The following is a 21,507-nucleotide window of genomic DNA, read 5'->3' as shown; positions in this document are numbered from 1 at the left end:
ACAACGAAGGGCAACGAAAATGATTAGGGGTCTAGAGCACATGACTTATGAGGAGAGGCTGAGGGAGCTGGGATTGTTTAGTCTGCAGAAGAGAAGAATGAGGGGGGATTTGATAGCTGCTTTCAACTACCTGAAAGGGGGTTTCAAAGAGGATGGCTCTAGACTGTTCTCAATGGTAGCAGATGACAGAACGAGGAGTAATGGTCTCAAGTTGCAATGGGGGAGGTTTAGATTGGATATTAGGAAAAACTTTTTCACTAAGAGGGTGGTGAAACACTGGAATGCGTTACCTAGGGAGGTGGTAGAATCTCCTTCCTTAGAGGTTTTTAAGGTCAGGCTTGACAAAGCCCTAGCTGGGATGATTTAACTGGGACTTGGTCCTGCTTTGAGCAGGGGGTTGGACTAGATGACCTTCTGGGGTCCCTTCCAACCCTGATATTCTATGATTCTATGACTGAGGAGATATCTGAGCCATTAGTGATTATCTTTGAAAAGTCATGGAAGACGGGAGAGATTCCAGAAGACTGGAAAAGGGCAAATATAGTGCCCATCTATAAAAAGGGAAATAAAGACAACCTGGGGAATTACAGCCCAGTCAACTTAACTTCAGTACCCAGAAAGATAATGGAGCAAATAATTAAGCAATCAATTTGCAAACATCTAGAAGATAATAAGGTGATAAGTAACAGTCAGCATGGATTTTTCAAGAACAAATCGTGTCAAACCCACTTGATAGCTTTCTTTGACAGGGTAACAAGCTTTGTGGATGGGGGGAAGCGGTAGATGTGGTATATCTTGACTTCATTAAAGCTTTTGATAGTCTCACATGGACTTCTCATAAACAAACTAGGAAAATGCAACCTAGATGGAGCTACTATAAGATGGGTGCAAAACCGGTTGGAAAACCGTTCCCAGAGAGTAGTTATCAGTGGTTCACAGTCATGCTGGAAGGGCATAACGAGTGAGGTCCTGCAGGGATCAGTTCTGAGTCTGGTTCAGTTCAATATCTTCATCAATGATTTCGGGAGTACTTTGGAGGATAGAATTAAAATTCAAAATTATCTGTACAAACTGGAGAAATGGTCTGAAGTAAATAGGATGAAATTCAATAAGGACAAATGCAAAGTACTCCACTTAAGAAGGAAGAATCAGTTGCACTCATACAAAATGGGAAATGACTGCCTAGGAAGGAGTACTGCGGAAAGGGTTCTGGGGTTATAGTGGATCACAAGCTAAGTATGAGTCAACAGTGTAATGCTGTTGCAAAAAACCCAAAAAAACAAAAAACACTAACTTCATTCTGGGATGTATTAGCAGGAGTGTTGTAGGTAAGACACGAGAAGCAATTCTTCCGCTCTACTCTGTGCTGATTAGGGCTCTATTGGAGTATTGTGTCCAGTTTTGGGCACCACATTTCAGGAAGGATGTGGACAAATTGGAGGAAGTCCAGAGAAGAGCAACAAAAACGATTCAAGGTCTAGCAAACATGACCTATGAGGGAAGATTGAAAAAACTGGGTTTGCTTAGTCTGGAAAAGAGAAGACTGAGAGAGGCCATAATAGTTTTCAAATACATAAGAGGTTGTTACAAGGAGGAAGGAGAAGAAATATTGTTCTTAACCTCTGAGGATAGGACAAGAAGCAATGGCTTAAATTGCAGCAAGGGATATTTAGCTTAGACATTAGGAAAAACTTCCTAACTGTCAGGGTGGCTAAGCACTGGAATAAATTGCCTAGGGAGGTTGTAGAACCTCCATTATTGGAGGTTTTTAAGAGCAGGTTAGACAAACACCTGTCAGGGATGGTCTACTTAATACTTAGTCCTGCCATGAGTGCAGGGGACTAGACTAAATGACCTCTCAATGTCCCTTCCAGTCTTGTGATTCATATTGAGAGCTATAAACCATGTGTCTTTCTCCAGGGATGGGATTATTGAAGAGTGACAATGCAAAATCTCATTTTGCAAATAAAGTGGTTGAGATTGTGGAGATCAAGGATAGGTCTCTAACCTCCCATCTCCTTGAGGACTAGGAAGTATGAAGAATAAAAACCTTTCCCTTGGTGTTGAAAATGTACTTGCTCCATTGCGCCTTTCTGGAAGAGTTCCAGGGATTCCTGCTCTTCCGCTATCCTGTTATCCTGCCCCCTCCCCCTTCCTGCTGCCCCTTTTACTACTTGTAAAAATAGTAGTCTGCATGATGCAGCATAATTACAGTCAAGCTACTGGGGCAGCTTCATGCTGTTTTTACTGAAGCAGTTTTGTATTTTCCAAAGTAGTTTTTGTTTAAATCCCCTTTCTCCCCTCCTCCTGTGTTGTTCTCCCCCCCCCCCCCCCCATTAATTGTGCTTTCCTGAGCACAACCACTTATGCAACAGCATGAAGGTGAGCAATCCGGTCTGGACATAAGCTGGTTGATATATGTAGCTCAAAAGCAAAGCTCTGATTTAAAGCCCTGGAACAGTCAACTTAAATTTACTATTTTTAAATTGTTGTTTAGAATCCCTGCACTAGGAGCAATTTTATTTGGTCTATTTTTAAATCTTTATTTTACTCTTAAATGTATGCATTCAGCAGGTGTAAAACATGAGACTGATGATTTAAGGTGACCTGCAAAGGCGTAAAAGTGGACTTGTGCCAGTTGTATGTATGAGGCCTGCATCGTGGTTTTTGTTTTTCATGATTTCCATGAGAAACTCAGGTCTGCCTTAGAATGTTTTGAGTCTGTCTACACTTGACTACTTTTTACCTAAAATTTCCCATGGTTGCTAACACCATTGATGCACCACCCTAGCTAGCAATGGTGGGAGAACTCATGTAGACAAGACATGGTATGCAACCTGGGGTTTCCCCACCCAATCAATCACAGTAAAATACTTGAGTCTGCTGTATGGACATTCTAATATTTCCACTGTTGCTGCAATGGTGGGGAAAAAACTGGGATGGGGGAGTCTAGAATAGATAGTTTGAAGATCCTTGGGCTCTCTAAATGTTATAGGAGGCAGCCTGTTCAGATGTTATCAGATACTCACTTTTGGAGTAGTTCTCTTCTCAGTCTCCATATAGAATGAATATGAGAGTGTGCCTCTGGCTTTCAAGAGCAAAAAATGAACAAGATGATGTCACCATGTTTGTGGTACATGTGAGCTGTTAGCAACGTGTAAACAAACCCTCTCTATCTGCATAGAAATTAGCATATTAAAACATTGTAAAACCAGAGAGTTACAAATCTGATTTGAAAATAAATTTCACTTTGGATTTCCAGGGTGTTATTAAAAACATAAGTAAGATGGGAAGACAATATTGTTTTTTTTTTTAAAAACTAGTTAAGCTAATAGTTCTTCTTGAACACTTTTTTTTTAAACTACTTTTTACCTGTGGCTACAAATATGCAGCATTAGAATTTGATTATTAAAACATAGTAGTTTCTTATTGTTAAGAGATCCGCCCAGAATGATGAATGCATGTTGCTGTTTTGTGAAGTTGTTAAACTTGTTTTTCTGACTTCGTCATTTCAGATTTGTCCAATATGTGCAGCGTTACCTGGAGGGGATCCTAATCATGTCACAGATGACTTTGCAGCACATCTTACACTGGAACACAGAGCTCCTAGAGATTTAATATCCTTTCTCAAGTCAGGTAAAAAAGGCAGGATTGTATTACATACAATATTAACTACTTGTTTTGATTTTTACAAGCAGGTTGTGGCATTTTAATTCCAACCAATTTAATTAAAACCAGTATATGAAAAAGCTACTGTAGAACCAAATGTCATAATTCATTGCAATACTATTAAATACCTAAGTTGCTAGTGTTTTTGAAAACCAACAAATAGATGCAAATAAAGTTGTCTGCTGACAGTGTCTGTCTAAAGCAGTGGTTTTCAACCTTTTTTTATTTGTGGAGCCCTAAAAAATTTCAAATGGGGGTGCAGACCCCTTTGGAAATCTTAGACATAGTCTGCGGACCCCCAGAGGTCTGCATACCACATGTTGAAAACCACTGGTCCAAAGCAGTAATATAAATGCACCAGTACATGGCAGATAATTACACACCAAACATGATGAATCAGTTTATACCATAAATAATTTTTTGAGGGGTGGTTGTAGATTGATTTTGATGAGTGACTTTTAAAAATTTTACTTCAGCTATATATTGCCATTTTAAATGGGATACTTTCATTGATGGCATTTTTATGATAATTAGAGAAGTTAACAGGAGAGTCCTTGTAACTTTGGGCTGATTTTTTCATTAGCTTGGATATAGATTGTAGGAATTTATCCTGTTCTGCTGACTGAAGAGCTGAAATGGCTCTCAATACATACTGCTCCGTAGAAACGTATTATTTCTGTTTATTTTCTTTTGCATCAATTAATGTGACAATTTTGTTGTAATTTAAATTTTTTGCTGGGCAACTTCCTACAGCATATTGAGAGTTCATTATAATTACTGTATACAGTGAAACCCACATAGAATAATTGCTGATACTAGGATTAAAGCATTTATAATATACCATAAAATGTTTCTCTCAATTAAAACGTGATTATTAAATTTCTTTTAAAGAGTGAATTTACATCACTTATCCATTTTTCCAGGTTAGGTGGTATTTCTAAAAACTATCAAAAGTTTCTCATTCTGAAGGAGAGTAGATGGTGTTTTGAGGTAATAGTTGCAATTCTGTTGTGATTTTATTTGATTGCCTATAGTGTTAGCATTTAAATGGTCCCAGTTGCATATTGAAGTTAACTTCTTATTGTGGTGATTAAGGGATTGAATTAGAACGTACATCTTTTGTATCCTTCTTGCCCCCGCCCGCCCCCCCCCAAGCTGATCTAAAGAGTATTTGAGGCTGCCTCACATATTGATTACTTGTGGCACCTTAGAGACTAACAAATTTATTAGAGCATAAGCTTTCGTGAGCTACAGCTCACTTCATCGGATGCATTTGGTGGAAAAAACAGGGGAGATTGATGTACACACACAGAGAACAGGAAACAATGGGTTTATCATACACACTGTAAGGAGAGTGATCACTTAAGATAAGCTATCACCAGCAGCAGGGGGGAGAAGGAGGAAAACCTTCCTAGCCACTATGGATGTAGAAGCCCTCTACACCAACATTCCACACAAAGATGGGCTACAAGCCGTCAGGAACAGTATCCCCGATAATGTCACGGCTAACCTGGTGGCTGAACTTTGTGACTTTGTCCTCACCCATAACTATTTCACATTTGGGGACAATGTATACCTTCAAGTCAGCGGCACTGCGATGGGTACCCACATGGCCCCACAGTATGCCAACATTTTTATGGCTGACTTAGAACAACGCTTCCTCAGCTCTCATCTCCTAATACCCCTACTCTACTTGCGCTACATCGATGACATCTTCATCATCTGGACCCATGGAAAAGAAGCCCTTGAGGAATTCCACCATGATTTCAACAATTTCCATCCCACCATCAACCTCAGCCTGGACCAGTCCACACGAGATCTACTTCCTGGACACTACGGTGCTAAAAGCGATGGTCACATAAACACCACCCTATATCGGAAACCTACTGACCGCTATTCCTACCTATATGCCTCTAGCTTTCATCCAGATCATACCACACGATCCATTGTCTACAGCCAAGCTCTACGATATAACCACATTTGCTCCAACTCCTCAGATGGAGACAAACACCTACAAGATCTCTATCATGCTTTCTTACAACTACAATACCCACCTGCTGAAGTGAAGAAACAGATTGACAGAGCCTGAAGAGTCACCCAGAAGTCACCTACTACAGGACAGGCCCCACAAAGAAAATAACAGAACGCCACTAGCCATCACCTTCAGCCCCCAACTAAAACCTCTTCAACGCATCATCAAGGATCTACAACCTATCCTGAAGGACGACCCATCACTCTCACAGATCTTGGGAGACAGGCCAGTCCTTGCTTACAGACAGCCCCCCAATCTGAAGCAAATACTCACCAGCAACCACACAACAGAACCACTAACCCAGGAACCTATCCTTGCAACAAAGCCCGTTGCCAACTCTCTCCACATATCTATTCAGGGGACACCATCATAGGGCCTAATCACATCAGCCACACTATCAGAGGCTCGTTCACCTGCGCATCTACCAATGTGATATATGCCATCATGTGCCAGCAATGCCCCTCTGCTATGTACATTGGTCAAACTGGACAGTCTCTACGTAAAAGAATGAATGGACACAAATCAGACGTCAAAAATTATAACATTCAAAAACCAGTTGGAGAACACTTCAATCTCTCTGGTCACTCAATCACAGACCTAAGAGTGGCTATCCTTCAACAAAAAAGCTTCAAAAACAGACTCCAACGAGAGACTGCTGAATTGGAATTAATTTGCAAACTGGATACAATTAACTTAGGCTTTAATAGAGACTGGGAATGGATGAGTCATTACACAAAGTAAAACTATTTCCCCATGTTATTTCTTCCCCCCCACCCCACCCCCCACTGTTCCTCAGATATTCTTGTTAACTGCTGGAAATAGCCTACCTTGCTTGTCACCATGAAGGGTTTTCCTCCTTCCCCCCCTGCTGCTGGTGATGGCTTATCTTAAGTGATCACTCTCCTTACAGTGTATATGATAAACCCATTGTTTCATGTTCTCTGTGTGTGTATATCAATCTTCCCTCTGTTTTTTCCACCAAATGCATCTGATGAAGTGAGCTGTAGCTCACGAAAGCTTATGCTCTAATAAATTTGTTAGTCTCTACGGTGCCACAAGTACTCCTTTGCTTTTTGCGAATACAGACTAACACGGCTGCTACTCTGAAACCTGTCACATATTGATGAAACTGTTCAATTAAAGAATATTTATTACTAGCAGCGAAGAAGAGCCAGAAAAATCAGAGCTTGCTTTTAAGATACTAAGTTAAAGTTGCAGTGCTAACCATTACAGAATGAATATTTTGGTTTCTAAACTAATAGTCTATATCTGATACGTAAGGTGTTAGACATTAAGAAAATTAAAGATGGAAGCTCATACTGCCTTATGATGCACTCACACCACAACAGCTTGCGGAGCATTATGGAGGCTTACTGGAGCCATTGGGTTCCCTTTCCTTACTGCTCAGTATCTAAGGGTTTAGGGGAGAGGGTTATTGGGAAAAACATCTATTTCTTCAAGCAGTTTGCAGTGGAAAAGAGGGAGGACAGCTATCAAATTCAAGGAGCTATTAAAACACTGCTGTGTGATGTCGTGATATTACTTTGCTACACTTGTATCTGAGCATGCGCTCTTAACACATGTGGACTCTGGGAGAGTTAAGATCCAGATCTGAGCTTTAGAATGTTATCAGTTTATTTCTAAGGCTTATTCCCAAAATATTGTGCCTTTTGTCACCAGAAAGCAAGCATGTGAAATCCATGGCTCCTGTTTGCACTCCAAATCCCTTATTGGACACCTATATAATTTGGAAGATCTTTAGTATAGGGTTGTGTTTAAAATAGACTTTATATGTAGTGGTGTTGTAGCTGTGTTGGTCCCAGGATATTAGAGAGACAAGGCGGGTGAGGTAATATCTTTGATAGGACCAACTTCTATTGGTGAGAGAGACAAACTTTCAAGCTTACGCTGAGTGTCTACACTAGAAACTTAAGTCGACCTAACACAGGTAATTACTACAGCGGTTTGTGTCCACACTACCCGCCTTCTGTCAGTGGTGTGCATCCTCACCAGTAGCGCTTCCACCGACTTAAGAGGGGCAGTGGGGGTGAGGGGGCTGAGATCCTGGGCTCTCAGCTCCAAACACAGCTTTGTGCCAGGAGCCCAATTGCCCACACCCTTCAGGCTCTCAGCTCCCCACTCCCCGCTGCAGTCAGAAAGTTTCTTGGATCAGTGTTCGGTACTCAGTATCTAGAACTTGGAGATTGTAACTTCCCATGCATCTGCTGAGTACTAAATATAGCCAAACAAGCAACAGAGGTTCTTAAATTATCTAGAAAACACCTTTATGATCTAGCAAATAAGAAGTCTCAGGAAGGATTCTCTGCAGACAAGGAGGAACTGATAGTGAATTTAAGAATAATAGTGAAGCTTGGTGCAAATAACTATAGAAGTCTTGAGTTCCATGTACTATGGCACTACAGGCTCTGGTTGCATAGTTAAGATTGAGTTTTTATACTTGACTTGTACGAAGAATACACTGTGCCATCCCCACAGCCCATTCTACTGGTAAAGCTCTCGCATTTAACACTCTATCACAGTTTGGTATTTTCTTAACTGTTTGGTTATGATGAGTCCAGCGGTGTTCGGCATGTGCGTAGAATGTTTCACCCAGGCCGGGGATTGGGAGGCCCTCGCGCACGTAGATCAAACATGCACTTTACTAGCAGTTCCACTGGTGGGCTTTCATCTTCGCAGAGTTCATATTCTCCAAGCAATAGGGAAGCTATGGATCCTATAGCTGGTAAGAATCATAATTCCTTATTTTCCCTTTTGGATTTTGTCACTGAGTGTGGAGAAAAATTCTAGAGAATGGTTGCTCTGCTTGTCCATATTTACTCTGTGTGTGTGCGTGTGCTTGTGTGCGTGAGCACACGCTAGGACCAGAAATTCTCTCCCTTCCCCCAAATGAGAAGATTTTATTGATAGCAGTGTGCCTTCTTCCAAGTAAAGTTGAAAGTTAAAAACAGATTGTCATATGAGGTGATGCTTCCAAATCTATCAGTCTTAAAAAGTAGTTTACTAAAAGTTCAGTAACAAGCCACTGGTTGAGTTGTATAGAAGGATTGAATCGAGGATCTCTGAATCTAAAAACTCTGGCCCTTTACATTCCAAAGGTCTCTGGTCCAGTCCCCTCAGACAGCCTACCTGCATGCATTGTTATATATTTTAAAAGTGAACAGTGTTTTCAAAATCCATTATCTACCTCAGTGCTTCTAATATGTATTTGTCACATATATAGAATTACTCATGGGGAAGATTAGGTATCTGAATCTTTACTCCACACAAAAACGCTATACTTCAGCGTTAATCAAGATTAAATGAGCTACATTTTGATATTATTGATAAACCTTACGATATATCTTCTGTTTGCATTCGGACTGCAGACTGAATGGCAAACTTGCTAATTTTAATATAAATTTTAAAAGATTACCAAGCACTTACAAAGATGGTCTGTTGTAATTGTAAGCATTTGGGGCAGCTTCTGGTCAAAACAGAGGAGAGGAAAGTCTCTTATTTTCAAGTTCCAAATATTAATTTGTGGATCTTTAGAGTGCACATGGATACCCTTTTAAATATTATTGTTCCACTTGTATGATTCTGGGGGTGGGGAAAACTTGTCTATAATGAGATAGTGACATATCAGTGTACAATCCAGACTAATGAGCAGCTGTGTCACCCCTGCCCTGCAGCCTTGGGTGCCTTGCTGAAGTAGCTCCCACCTGGGCTGCTCACAAACAGCCTTCCAGCATGCAAACCACACCCTGAGTGTCTGTGTGTAACTGCAGCCTGCCAGCTACACTTGAGTTACACTCTGGCTCTTCCCAGCCTGGGTTATCATTATAGGGTGACCCCAACGCACCCCCAGCCTTAGATTTTCCTTCCAGAAATATATGTCCCTCTCCTGGACAATACAATAAAGAAAGATGGAAGAAAATTGACCTGTAATATGAAAGGGCAGTAGAAGTTCCTTGGGGGGAGGGGATGCAATTATTCTGTCTCAAGAATAATGCAATTATTCTGTCTCAAGAATTAAGGGCTTTGTTTGTTTTTGTAACCACATTTCCATAGCAAAATGGGTACATTTAAATATAGCAATGTTAAAATTAAGTGAATCAAGTCCAGGATTTAATTGCTTGGAGCCACCCTCATGAGTTTGGAGAATCCCCTTCTTTCAATCATGCCACTTGCTTCCAACTTCCAAATCCTTTCTGGGACTAATATAAATGTATAAACATTTCAGAGGGATAATTGTTTGCAAAAGACAAAATTTCCTCTCCTCCCTCCCCAAACAAAACACAACAAATTAACGCTTCCCACAAGCTTTTTGAATGCAGATAGGTTCTACCATAACATATGGGCAGTATTTCTTCTTACACTGTTTATTTTTGAAAATACTTTTTTGTACAGGCAAAACTCATCACAGTTCCCCTCTGATCCCCCTAAAACTGAACAATTCTGTATTAGCCCTGTCCAAAGCCAGACATGTCTTTATCTAGGCAGATCTTTACTACCCTTGTAGCAGTAGGCATCTTTATTAGGCCGGTATGAGGGGAGTCATTTGCCAGGCAAATGTAAGTATATTATTTATCTAAATTCAGAGACAGTAAACTAGTTTTCCATCTTGTGAACCCAACAGAAATTACACAATGTATGGTATGGTGAAAATCTATGTTCTGAATTGAGTATTCCCCAAAACTAATTGACAGAAGTGTCAGTAGTGTCATTTTTCTTTTCTACAGCACACCTTCCCTTCTGTATAGCTTGGAGATAGTGTGCCGGGGGGAGCACCTATGAAAAGACAAAATGGAAATAGTTGCTGAGGCAACAGCCATTTTGCCTAGAAGATAAGACTTTAGGGAGCTAGCAACTGAAGATATCATGTTGTAGTCAGTCCAGTCTAGGAGATGCCCTTTCTTTTTACTGTTCAAATGATTCAGACTGAATTGCTTCATCCGAGTAAAGAAATGTATAGTATAAATGATGCTTTGAGCTTGGGGAATGGAATTTGTCTTAAGTGTTTTGTAAAGCACTGTGCGACTATCTGGCAGTCTATGAGCTAGTTCAGAAATGGGCAAACTTTTTGGCCTGAGGGCCACATTGGGGTTGCAAAACTGTATGGAGGACTGGGTAGGGAAGGCTGTGCCCCCAAAACAGCCTGGCCCCGCCCCATCTGACCCCTCCCACTTCCCTCCCCCTGACTGCCCCCTTAGAACTCCCGACCCATCCAACCCCCCTAGCTCCTTGTTCCCTGAATGCCCACTCCTGGGACCCCCTGCCTCTAACACCCCCCCCCCGAACCCTCCCTCCATCAAGTCCTTCGGGACTCCCATGCCTATCCAGCCCTCCCTGTCCCCTGACCGCCCCCCCCCCCGAACCTCCACCCCATCCAACTGCCCTCTTACAGGCCCCCTGGGACTCCCACACCTATCCAGCCACCCCCTGTCCCCTGACTGCCCCCCCCCCCCGGCTCCCTTACCATGTCGCTCAGAGCAGCATGTCTGGCAGCTGCGCCGCCTGGCCAGAGCCAGATGCACTGCCCTGCAGGAGTGTGCAGCCCCGCTTCCCAGAGCACTGCCCACGTGGCTGCAGGGGAGGGGGGCAGCAGAGGTGGGGCCGGACTAACCTCCCCGGCGGGGAGCTCAAGGGTGAGGCAGGACGGTCCTGCGGCCCAGATGTGGCCCGCGGGCCATAGTTTGCCCACCTCTGAGATGGATAATGATGAAGTATTTTAGAAAGAAATAAGAGATGGGGAGATTGATGCACAGTAAATACGTGTACTCGCATTTGTTAGTATTAATTTAAGCACATTTCACTGTAGTACTTTCCTCCTCTTTGCAGAGCTTTTATCTCAGTTATCAGGCGTGAGGCGTTCTGCAGGAGGACAGCTCAATTCCTCTGGCCCTTCCGCTTCTCAGTTACAACAGTTGCAGATGCAACTGCAGTTAGAACGACAACACGCACAGGCAGCACGACAACAACTGGAGACAGCACGCAATGCAACCAGACGCACCAATACGAGCAGTGTCACCACCACTATTACACAATCTACAGCAACAACCAACACATCTAACACAGAAAATAGTCAGCAGGCTATCCAGAACTCTCAGTTTCTTCTTACAAGGTAACTCATTCTAAAAATGTATTCCGATTACTTTTATTACATGCACTAACCCTATTCTTGACCCTGATTTGACAGTGTTTAAGCACATAGCTAACTTTAAGCCCATATATTGTTGCATTCCATTCAATAGGACTACACATATGCTTAAAGTTAAGCATGTGCTTAAGTGCCATGCCTAGTTGGGGTATTTAATTGCAGCTTAATATCCCATATCCCCCCAGTCGCCAATGCCCAACATAATTGGTTTAGCCAATAGGAGATCATGCAAAATGCATACGCTAGTGTTCAGCAGATCTTTATGTGCCACAGAGTTCTGCATTGTAGACACTTGAAATCTTGGCAAAATGATTTTGCACTTTGACTTAGTGGTAGTAATGGATGATCATCAGTAGGGCATTAGTTATATTTATTCTATTAAACATGCAAGTGCTTGGTCTGAATGCAGTGTTTTTCATACAGCCTGTAAAACTGCACTGCATTATACACCATCGGTTCTGCCCAAAAAGTTAGAATGAAGTTAAATATTATTTATATATATGCTATAAAAGTAATTAATTTAGTTCAGTTTATTGTTTGTAATTGATATCAGCTGTTTTCCATGGCAATTAATCACTTAGGTACAAAATGAAAACACTGGTTGCAGAAACGCAAGCCGTAATGAATGGCTTTTAACTGCTGTTGCTGCATCCATGTTGTCAGGAGTAAAGATGAGACTAAAGTGAAAAGCCAACCTAGGAACTAAAGTCAAACAGATGTTGCTTGCAATCAGCTTCCAGCTTTTGCAGACTGCCATGGAGAGAGCGCTCCTGGAAGCTACTGTCACAAGAAGTTGCCAGCAAGAGTATCCAGTTAGCTTTTGTGCTGGGTATAGGTGAGAGGCAGTCTCTCACATAACCTTGTTGTTTTTCTCCCACACAGTTGTGGGGTAGTTACAGGTTTGTGTAGTTACAAGGTTTACAACCATTTTTACCACTTACAAATTCATTTTCTGCTGACTTTGTAGAGGAATTGATTCTTACAGTTGTCTTAGCCACTGCAGTGCTCAAAGTATAGCTGTGGAATTTTTGACTGGATCCCTACAGCATAAATGCAAACAGAAAATTTTTGTTTCATCTCATTTTAAACACCAGTGTTTGTCCACTCGCTGTATCCATGTTAACACTGTTAGCTGCTTCTCGAGTTCTCTAGCATCAGTTTGAGAGACATAAAGGGATGTTATTTTATAGATAATTTCCTGTTGATTGTACTTGTTTACATTACTCTTTCCAGGAACGTAAGAGCATTTCCAGTTATATCAGCCTATCTGTTTGAGCTCTAATTTAGAGAAAGAGAACCTGGAAGTTAACATTAAATGGTATTTAAGAGGAAATGAATATTTCATCCTAACTGGAGTTTGAATAGTGTTTCTTCTTTGAGTGCTTGCTTGTGTCAGTTCCATTTCAGGTGTGTGCGTGCACGCATATGCGACCATTGGAGATTTTTGCCTTAGCGGTATCCATAGGGTTGGCTGTGATGCCCTCTTGAGTGCTGCGCCTATGCGTCGGTACATTAGGCGCCGCCAGCCCTACGCCCTCTTAGTTCATTCTGGCCACCTGTGGTGGGTAGTCGGAGCACCTCTTTCCCTTGCCTCATGAGGGCTAGCAGTTCTTCTGCTTCAGTCTTCGAGCCTTAGGGCTTTGTAAATAGTTGGTTTACAGGGGTTAGTTAAAAAGTAGTCGTTAAGTAGTGTAGTTAGAGTCCTAGCGGGACACCCCCAGTGGGGCATGCCCTGGTCTCTGGGTTTAAGCCCTGCTCTGACAATAACAGGCCTCTATGCCTGTTAGTGACCTCCATAGCAGCTGCCTCAAATGCTTGGGGGAATGACATATGAAGAAGTGTCGCATCTGTAAGAACTTTCATCCCAGAACTCAGAAAGAGCGAGACATCCATTTGAGGACCCTCCTCATGGAGGCTGCTCTCTGCCTGGCGTCTGAGCCTTCCCGGCCAGACTCTGCCCCAAGCACCTCAGCCTCTGTGCACAGCGCACGCCCGGGACCGGGCTCTGCCTGTCGCTGCTCCCCAGCACTGCCTAAGAAGAGGTCAAAGAAGAGTGACTCCCCAGCACTAAGCAAGAAGGGCAAAGGACCCAGTTCAAGTCAAAAGCCCACACTGGAGCCAGATGGGGACCCCACCTGATGGGGCCTCCTGCCCCCTGAGGGATCTGCCACCAACTCCAGGGAGCAGTAAAGGACCCACACTGATGGCAGTACCGAAGCCTTCCCAGGCTGTCCTGGCGCCCAGAGAGCAGAGGTCTCTACCGGCACTGCGTGTGCCACAGGTCACGGCAAAGGCTCCTGGTGAGGGCAAGCCAGCTGCAAAGACCCCTCAGAGGGCGGGTGAACGACGCTGGTCTCTGGAGATGAGACAGCAATCCCTGTCTCCATGCCCAAGGTCTCTGTCTTCTGTGGGACGTCTTACATCACCGGCACCACGCTCACGGTCTCCGCCCTCTCCATGTGGGTTGCCTAGAGGAAGGCACCGGTCACTGTATTGCTGGCACCGATCATCCTCCTGCCAGCTGTCTCCTCGGTGCAGATCCCCATGGTAGGAGCAGACTCTGTGGTACTTCAACTTATGGGACTCCCTCCATAAATTCAAAGACTCACTGCCCTAGGACTCGGACCAGGAATTCAGGGCAGTTCCTCAACTGTCTTTGTCCCTGCTGTTCGGCCTGGTCGTGGGTCACCTTGGACCATTGAGTGCTAGAGATTGTATCTCAGGGCTACACCCTGCAATTCTTGGCCACCCCTACACGCACACGCATGCCCATCCGTCCCTCTTCAGGGACCGTTCTCACAAGCAATTCCTCATTCAAGTGGTCGAGAACCTCCATGCAGCTGGGGGCAGTGAAGGAGGTCCGCTGGGACATGAGGGGAAAAGGGTTCTTCTCCTGTTGTTTCCTAATCCTGAAAGTGAAGCGGGGTCTAAGACCCATTCTGGACCCGCAGCAACAAGTCTCTTAAAAAGTTGAAGTTCCACATGGTCTCCCTAGCCTCATTCATCCCCTCCCTGGATCCAGGAGACTGGTACACCGCCCTTGATCTGAAGGACACTTATTTCCATGTCTCCATCTTCCAAGGTCACAGACAATTCCTCCATTTTGTGGTGAGCAGGCACCATTTCCAGTCACGGCGTTATCCTTTTGGTCTCTCGTCTTCCCCAAGGGTGTTTACAAAAGGTATGGCACCAGTGGCCACTTACCTCAGGCGTCGAGGGGTTCAGGTCTATCCATATCTCGATGATTGGCGCATCAAGGGCAGGTCGTAGGATCAGATGCAAAGAAGCCTCGATCTTGTTTGTTCTACCTGTCGTGACCTGGGCCTGTTGATAAACAAAAAAAAAAATCGACCTTAAGGTCCCTGCAATGAATAGAGTTCATTGGGGCAGTTCTCGACTCCACATGAGCCAGAGTCTTCCTTCCGGAAGCACGATTACAGGCCATATCAGACTTGATATGTGAAAAACTTCCCACTCACCACTGCTCATGCTGACATATGGTTGTTAGGCCACATGGCTGCATGTACATACGTGGACCAGCATGCCTAGTCCACGTATGTACATGCAGACACGATCTAGACTGGATGATCGGGGTCTCAGTTCACATCCAATCAGCTCTAGATTGACGGCTTAGTCCCAAATCTGTGTTGGAGGGAGGTCCACATCGCTGACCCTGGTTTCTGATGCGTCAGACTTGTGTTGGGGAGCCCACCCAGGTGAGCTCAGCATGCAAGGCTGCTGGTCGTGGGACAATCTGTCCCTCCACATAAACGTCAGGAAGCTCAAAGCGCTTCGCCTGGCTTGCCAGGCTTTCCTGCCCCACGTGAAGGGCAAGGTGGTGCAGGTCCTGACAGACAATACCACAGCGATGTATGACGTCAACAGGCGGGGCCAGGGCCAGGTCGTCGGCCCTTTGCCAAGATGCTCTCTGCCTTTGGGACTTCTCTGTGCAGCATACTATCCATCTGGTGGCTGCACATCTGCCCAGGGCCAAGAACATGGTAGCAGATCACCTCAGCAGAACCTTCTCATCTTGCCACGGGTGGTCATTCCTCCCAAAGTGGTCCGTGTGATCTTCCGGCGGTGGGGGACTCCCCAGGTGAACCTATTCACATCTTGTCAGAACAGGAAGTGCCACATGTTCTTCTCATTCTGGGGATTGAACAAGGACTCCCTGTCAGATGCCTTTCTGCTCCTGAGGTTGGGGGGCGGTCTGATGTACGCCTTCCCACCAGTGCTGCTAATCCACAAGGTCCTTATGAAGATCAAACAGGACAAGGCAAAGGTGATGCTGATAGCTCCCTTGTGGCCTCAGCAGCACTGGTTCGGCACGCTGATGGACCTTTCGGTAGCTGCCCCACTGCAGTTGCCTCTCTGGCCAGATCTGCTGTCCCGGAACCATGGCAGTCTTCTGCATCCGAACCTGACGGCGCTACACCTGACAGCATGGCTTCCACATGGCTAAATGCGGAAGAACAGGAATACTTGGTCCGGGTCCAACAGGTCTTGTGGGTAGCAGAAAGCCCTCCACCAGAGCGACCAACCTGGCCAAGTGGAAGAGGTTCATGGGCTGGGTCTTGGACTGGGGTATCCGGGCTGAGCAGGCCTCGCTGCAGGCGATCCTGGATCATCTTCTGCACCTCAGGCTCCAGGGGTTGTTCCTTTCATCGATCAAAGTCCACTTGGCCGCTATTTTGGCCTTCCACACTCTGCTCCAGGGCAGATTGGTCTTCACTCACAACATGACGGTCCAGTTTTTGAAAGGTCTGGAGTGTCTCTACCTGCACGTCAGGGATCCCATCCCTCTGTGGGATTTGAATCTTGTGCTGTTGCAGCTCCTGGGTGCTCCCTTCTCCTCCTCCTTCTGAAAAGTTTCTTTCCTAGTCGCAATAACATCTGCCCGTAGGGTCTCTGAGATCAGGGCATTTTCTTCAGTCACCCTATACGGTGTTCTAAAAGGACAGGGTCCAGCAGTGGCCACATCCAGCATTCCTGCCCAAGGTAGTTTCACAGTTTTATACTGGCCAAGACTTTTCCTCCCTGTCTTCTTTCTGAAGCCTCATAAATTGGAAGAGGAGCGCAAATTGCATGCCCTGGACATCAGGAGGACAACGCTTGCCTTCTACATCGACAGGACCAAGTCATTTCATAAGTCAACACAGTTGTTCATTGCGGTGGCAGAAAGGATGAAAGGTCACCCAGTGTCTCCGCGGAGGATTTCGTCCTGGATCACAGCCTGCATCCATTACTGCTATGACCTACAAAGGTAGCTCCACCAGCGACCGTGCGTGCCCACTCGACTAGGGCGCAGGCTTTGTCGGCAGCCTTCCTGGCCCAGATGCCGATTCAGGATATCTCTGGGGCTGTTACCTGGTCGTCTGTCCACATGTTTACGTCTCGTTGTGCGCTCACCCAGCAAGCCCAAGGCAGTGCTGCCTTTGTGAACTCCGAGCCCGCGACCAGGGATACTGCTTGCGAGTCTCCTAGAATGGAATTGACATGAGCAAGCACTCAAAGAAAAACGGTTACCTATCTTTTGTAAGTGTTGTACTTCAAGATGTGTTGCTCGTGTCCATTCCATTACTGGCCCTCCTGCCGCTCTGTTGGAGTTGTTAGTAAGAAGGAACGGAGAGCGCATAGGGTCAGCAGCGCTGGATATACCGCAGCATGAGTGCAGCACTCAAGGGGGTGCCACAGCCAACCCTAGGGATACCACTAAGGCAAAAATCTCCGACCGCGCACATGGGTACATGCACAGCTAGAATGGAATGGACATGAGCAACGCATTTCAAAGAACAACCGTTATGAAAGGTAGGTAACCGGGTTTTTTATATACATTAGATATTTTATTACATTTTAAGCGAGAATAGAAGAAAAATGCAGTAAACAAAGATGTCATTAATAAATACTACTGCTTTAGAAAACATTAAATTCCGGGGTGGTTCTGTAAAAAAGGCCCATCATCTTTGTGTGATTCCAGCTCTTGGGATGTTTGAGTCATTGTAATATACAGGCCTTCTGGATTTTAAAGTTCCTGTTACTTTTTTCATCTTTTGCCTTCAAGTTGATACATTCTCCTCTACAGCATTTCCTCAGCTTCTGTGTGCTGGAAAACTATGGCAAAACTTGAAGTTTATATCAAATAATTTATTGCTGTCATGCTGAGTTTTACCTAAGTTACCAAAAATCTGACCTCCAGAGATCAAATGTATGTGACATAAATTAAAATCTTTTAGAAATAATCCAGGTGCTGGTATTTACAGACTTTTCAGTTAGACTTTCAGAGAGTGTGTATAATAGAATATTTTACATTTAGTAGTGCAAGTTTTCATGTTGTTTGCATTCAGAATTTAATTTCTCCATTTTATCAGTCCAGTCTGCGCAAACTGTTGTGACTTGAAATGGAAGGGTTTTGAAATGTTTATTTTAGTTGGATCAGGTATATCAGTCATTGTCAGATCTGTCTGCCTCCAAAGCGCAGGATAGCAATATGCATATTGGTTCCCATGTTGTGGTCACAAACCTTCCAGTGTGTGTCAGTCCAGCAGATGAGAGCATTCTTGCAGTGTAATATCTTCAGCCCAGTGGGCTTTTATCAACTGTCTGTCTTATCTCTCCCTTCACTGTTGTGCAGGTTGAATGATCCTAAGATGTCAGAAGCAGAGCGTCAGTCAATGGAAAGCGAACGGGCAGACCGTAGCCTATTTGTTCAAGAGCTTCTACTGTCCACTTTGATGCGGGAAGAAAGTTCCTCCTCAGATGAGGATGAGAGGGGGGAAATTGCCGATTTTGGTGCTATGGGCTGTGTAGATATTATGCCTTTAGATGTTGCTTTAGAAAACCTAAATTTAAAAGAGAGTAATAAAGGAAACGAGCCTCCTCCACCTCCTCTTTGATGACATCCCACTTCGCAGACAATGTCCTCTGTGCTGTATTTGCCAATGAAAGTGGACAACTACTATCTTGGGTTTGTTTTGGTGATTGTAATTTCAGGTCTGTCACTCTTGTTACATTGTGTACATTCAAAAGGAAGAGAGAAAAGATATATATGATAATCATTTCCACTTAACTAATTTTTACTTCTAGCAGGTAAATGTAGGTTGCAGTGCAGAGGAGAAACCTCTGTGTTCTGTACCTTGACATGCAAAAGGCTCTCCTAATACTCCACGTTCAAACTGAAGAGGAAAAAATGAAAAATCTCTAATGAAGCTGCTGTGTGTATTTATGAATATTAATGAATAAAAACTGCTTGGATGGTTTACCTTAACTACTGCATGAGGTTTTTTGCAGCGTGCATGAGTTTTAGTGACCTTGTCATTTAAAAAATTAAATACAAGGAGTAAAACTATAAAAACCCAAAGCTTTTCCCATTATTCAAAGGTTACATGACAAAAAGGTTTGTGTTCACTAGCAGTTTGTAACCATGAAGTAGCTTTTGAATAATATGTGACTGAATCACCTATTTCTTATGTGCTTCCAGCACATAAACAAGCTCTGCAGTGGGATATATTGTGGTTTCCAGGGTTTGGCATTTTGCTATATGTGACTATTATGTTGCCATATTAGTCATCGCGTCCATGTGGAGTTCAGCTTCTCTTTTATGCATCTGTAGGAGACATAACAGTAATGCCACTGCTGGAATCTACTGCAAAGGGGTTTTGTGTGCCCTGAAATCAAATCTTGTTCATCTTTGTTTAAAGTTTTTCCTTTTTGTGGTTGTTAAAATTTTTCAACTGTTAAACATGTTTCATTCAGGTGTAGATGATTCATTTATTCACTGTCTTAAAGGAAAAGAAAAAAAAAGTTAACCTGGATTATGTTGTCTTAGTTTTAAAAGCCTTCACCGTCTCAATCATATTTTTGAGTTATTTATGTATTTGCTTCATAGTTTGCAGAGACTTGTCAGTATCAGGAGAGCTTGAGGATTTGACTTCCCAGACTTTGTCAATATATTACAACTGAATTCTTAATGCTAACTTTAGCACCTTTTATTTATTATTTCTCTTTGATTATTTTTCTGGCATTAAAAAAAAGTAAAGAGCCTTTTAATTGAATCATGCCACCTACATGCCTATACTATTAATCCTATATGTAAAAAAATGTACAGTGTTTTTTGTGCATAGACTTTCATAATAGCCCCAATGCAAAGAGAGCAGGGGTTTGTTTTTTTTGGAATGTAAAGTTAGACTATAAAGACAAAAGTGCACACAGCTTCTGATAAATTTAAAATAGGCTTATACTATAATCATGTCTCTTTCCAGTTCTCTAACCTCGCCCGCTTTCTCTTTCTCTGTATCTTCTACTCCTGCAGCATTACAAGCATTTTAGAATAAAATTACAGACTTGAACACCAGCTGGTGTTCTCAACAGAACTGTGACGTGTATACTAATCTAAAATAACAAAAAAACAAAACAAAAAAACACCCCACAGTTTGAAGTTTCAGTTTCATTCTCATTTTCCTAATCCTCAGATTCCAAGTATTTCCAGCCAGCACAGTACAACTTTGTTTTCGTTTAGTCTCTGCAACAGAAAATGTTTTAAGGGAAATTTTACACCAGTCCTCTGGTTATACTAGGAGTTACCCCCGTAGGGATTTTTTTTATTGATTGTTGAGGATTTTCAGAACCAATTTTCAAGCTGTAGTCTTTTCAAACACATCTTCTGCACATTACAATAAGACACACCGTTCAATAAAGCATTTTCAAGACTGTTGTTCAGTTGATTTTCTTTGGTGTTGGTGCATTATCCTGACAGTTTGACTCTGAGATTTCATAGAATCATAGAAGATTAGAGTTGGAAGAGACCTCAGGAGGTCATCTAGTCCAACCCCAACTAAATCATCCCAGCCAGGGCTTTGTCAAGCTGGGCCTTAAAAGCCTCTAAGGATGGAGATTCCACCACCTCCCTAGCTAACCCATTCCAGTGCTTCACCACCCTCCTAGTGAAATATTGTTTCCTAATATCCAACCTAGACCTCCCACACTGCACCTTGAGATTATTGCTCCTTGTTCTGTCATCTGCTACCACTAAGAACAACCTAGCTCCATCCTCTTTGGACTGGACCGAAAAATTAGCTGCAAACTGTCGACAAGGTCAGTTCAACTAAGCAACACAGCTGATATAAAACAAAATTGTGCAATTGTTTCCACAGTGCATGTACAAGCGGAATTCTTAGGGATGTAATTTTGCTTCACTTACCAGAAAAGCCAGTCTATAAAACCAAATAGGCATTTCTTAATGAATACTGAATATTATTTAAAGTCTGCATAAGGCTGGTTTGTTGAGGACACTTACATTACATGAGCTGCAAACTTCACTCCACTTCTACAGACTGTACTTCCTGCAGGGGCTCGTGCCACAAGTGTCTGTTTCATATGAAAGTCTGAATACCTGCTGGCTTATATTTAACATTGAACGTTGTAGATGTTGTATATTTAAACTCTTCAATATCCCAGCTATTTCAGATTTTTTAGATATATGTAACATAAGCAAACACACTGTTTCCTAATGAAGCTTAAAAAAAATCCTGCCTAAAGAGTACTTGTAAGATGGATGAAGAATATCCTATAAATACTAGTTTAAATATTTTTTCCATAAATGGTGATTGTGTAGGAATGGTAGCTTTTTTGGGGGGAAAAGTCAGAA

General features: G+C 43.2%; 1 protein-coding gene across 3 annotated transcripts in view; it reads left to right on the top strand.

Moving 5' to 3' along the window:
• The window catches only part of KCMF1 (potassium channel modulatory factor 1), a 70,833-nt gene extending 51,184 nt beyond the window's left edge, over positions 1 to 19,649 (top strand). For all 3 annotated transcript variants that reach the window (XM_043514603.1, XM_038401135.2, XM_038401136.2), the window contains 4 exons: positions 3,516 to 3,617; positions 8,270 to 8,444; positions 11,543 to 11,825; positions 18,496 to 19,649. In XM_043514603.1, the coding sequence (XP_043370538.1) occupies positions 3,516 to 3,617; positions 8,270 to 8,444; positions 11,543 to 11,825; positions 18,496 to 18,757 (822 nt within the window). In that variant the 3' untranslated portion in view covers positions 18,758 to 19,649. The remainder of the gene's footprint in view (positions 1 to 3,515; positions 3,618 to 8,269; positions 8,445 to 11,542; positions 11,826 to 18,495) is intronic.
• Positions 19,650 to 21,507: the final 1,858 nt, after the last annotated feature.

Source organism: Dermochelys coriacea, chromosome 5 (genome assembly GCF_009764565.3).
Source record: "Dermochelys coriacea isolate rDerCor1 chromosome 5, rDerCor1.pri.v4, whole genome shotgun sequence".
In the NCBI taxonomy this organism is placed as follows: Eukaryota; Metazoa; Chordata; order Testudines; family Dermochelyidae; genus Dermochelys; species Dermochelys coriacea.
This window is presented reverse-complemented; position numbering and strand designations above follow the sequence as displayed.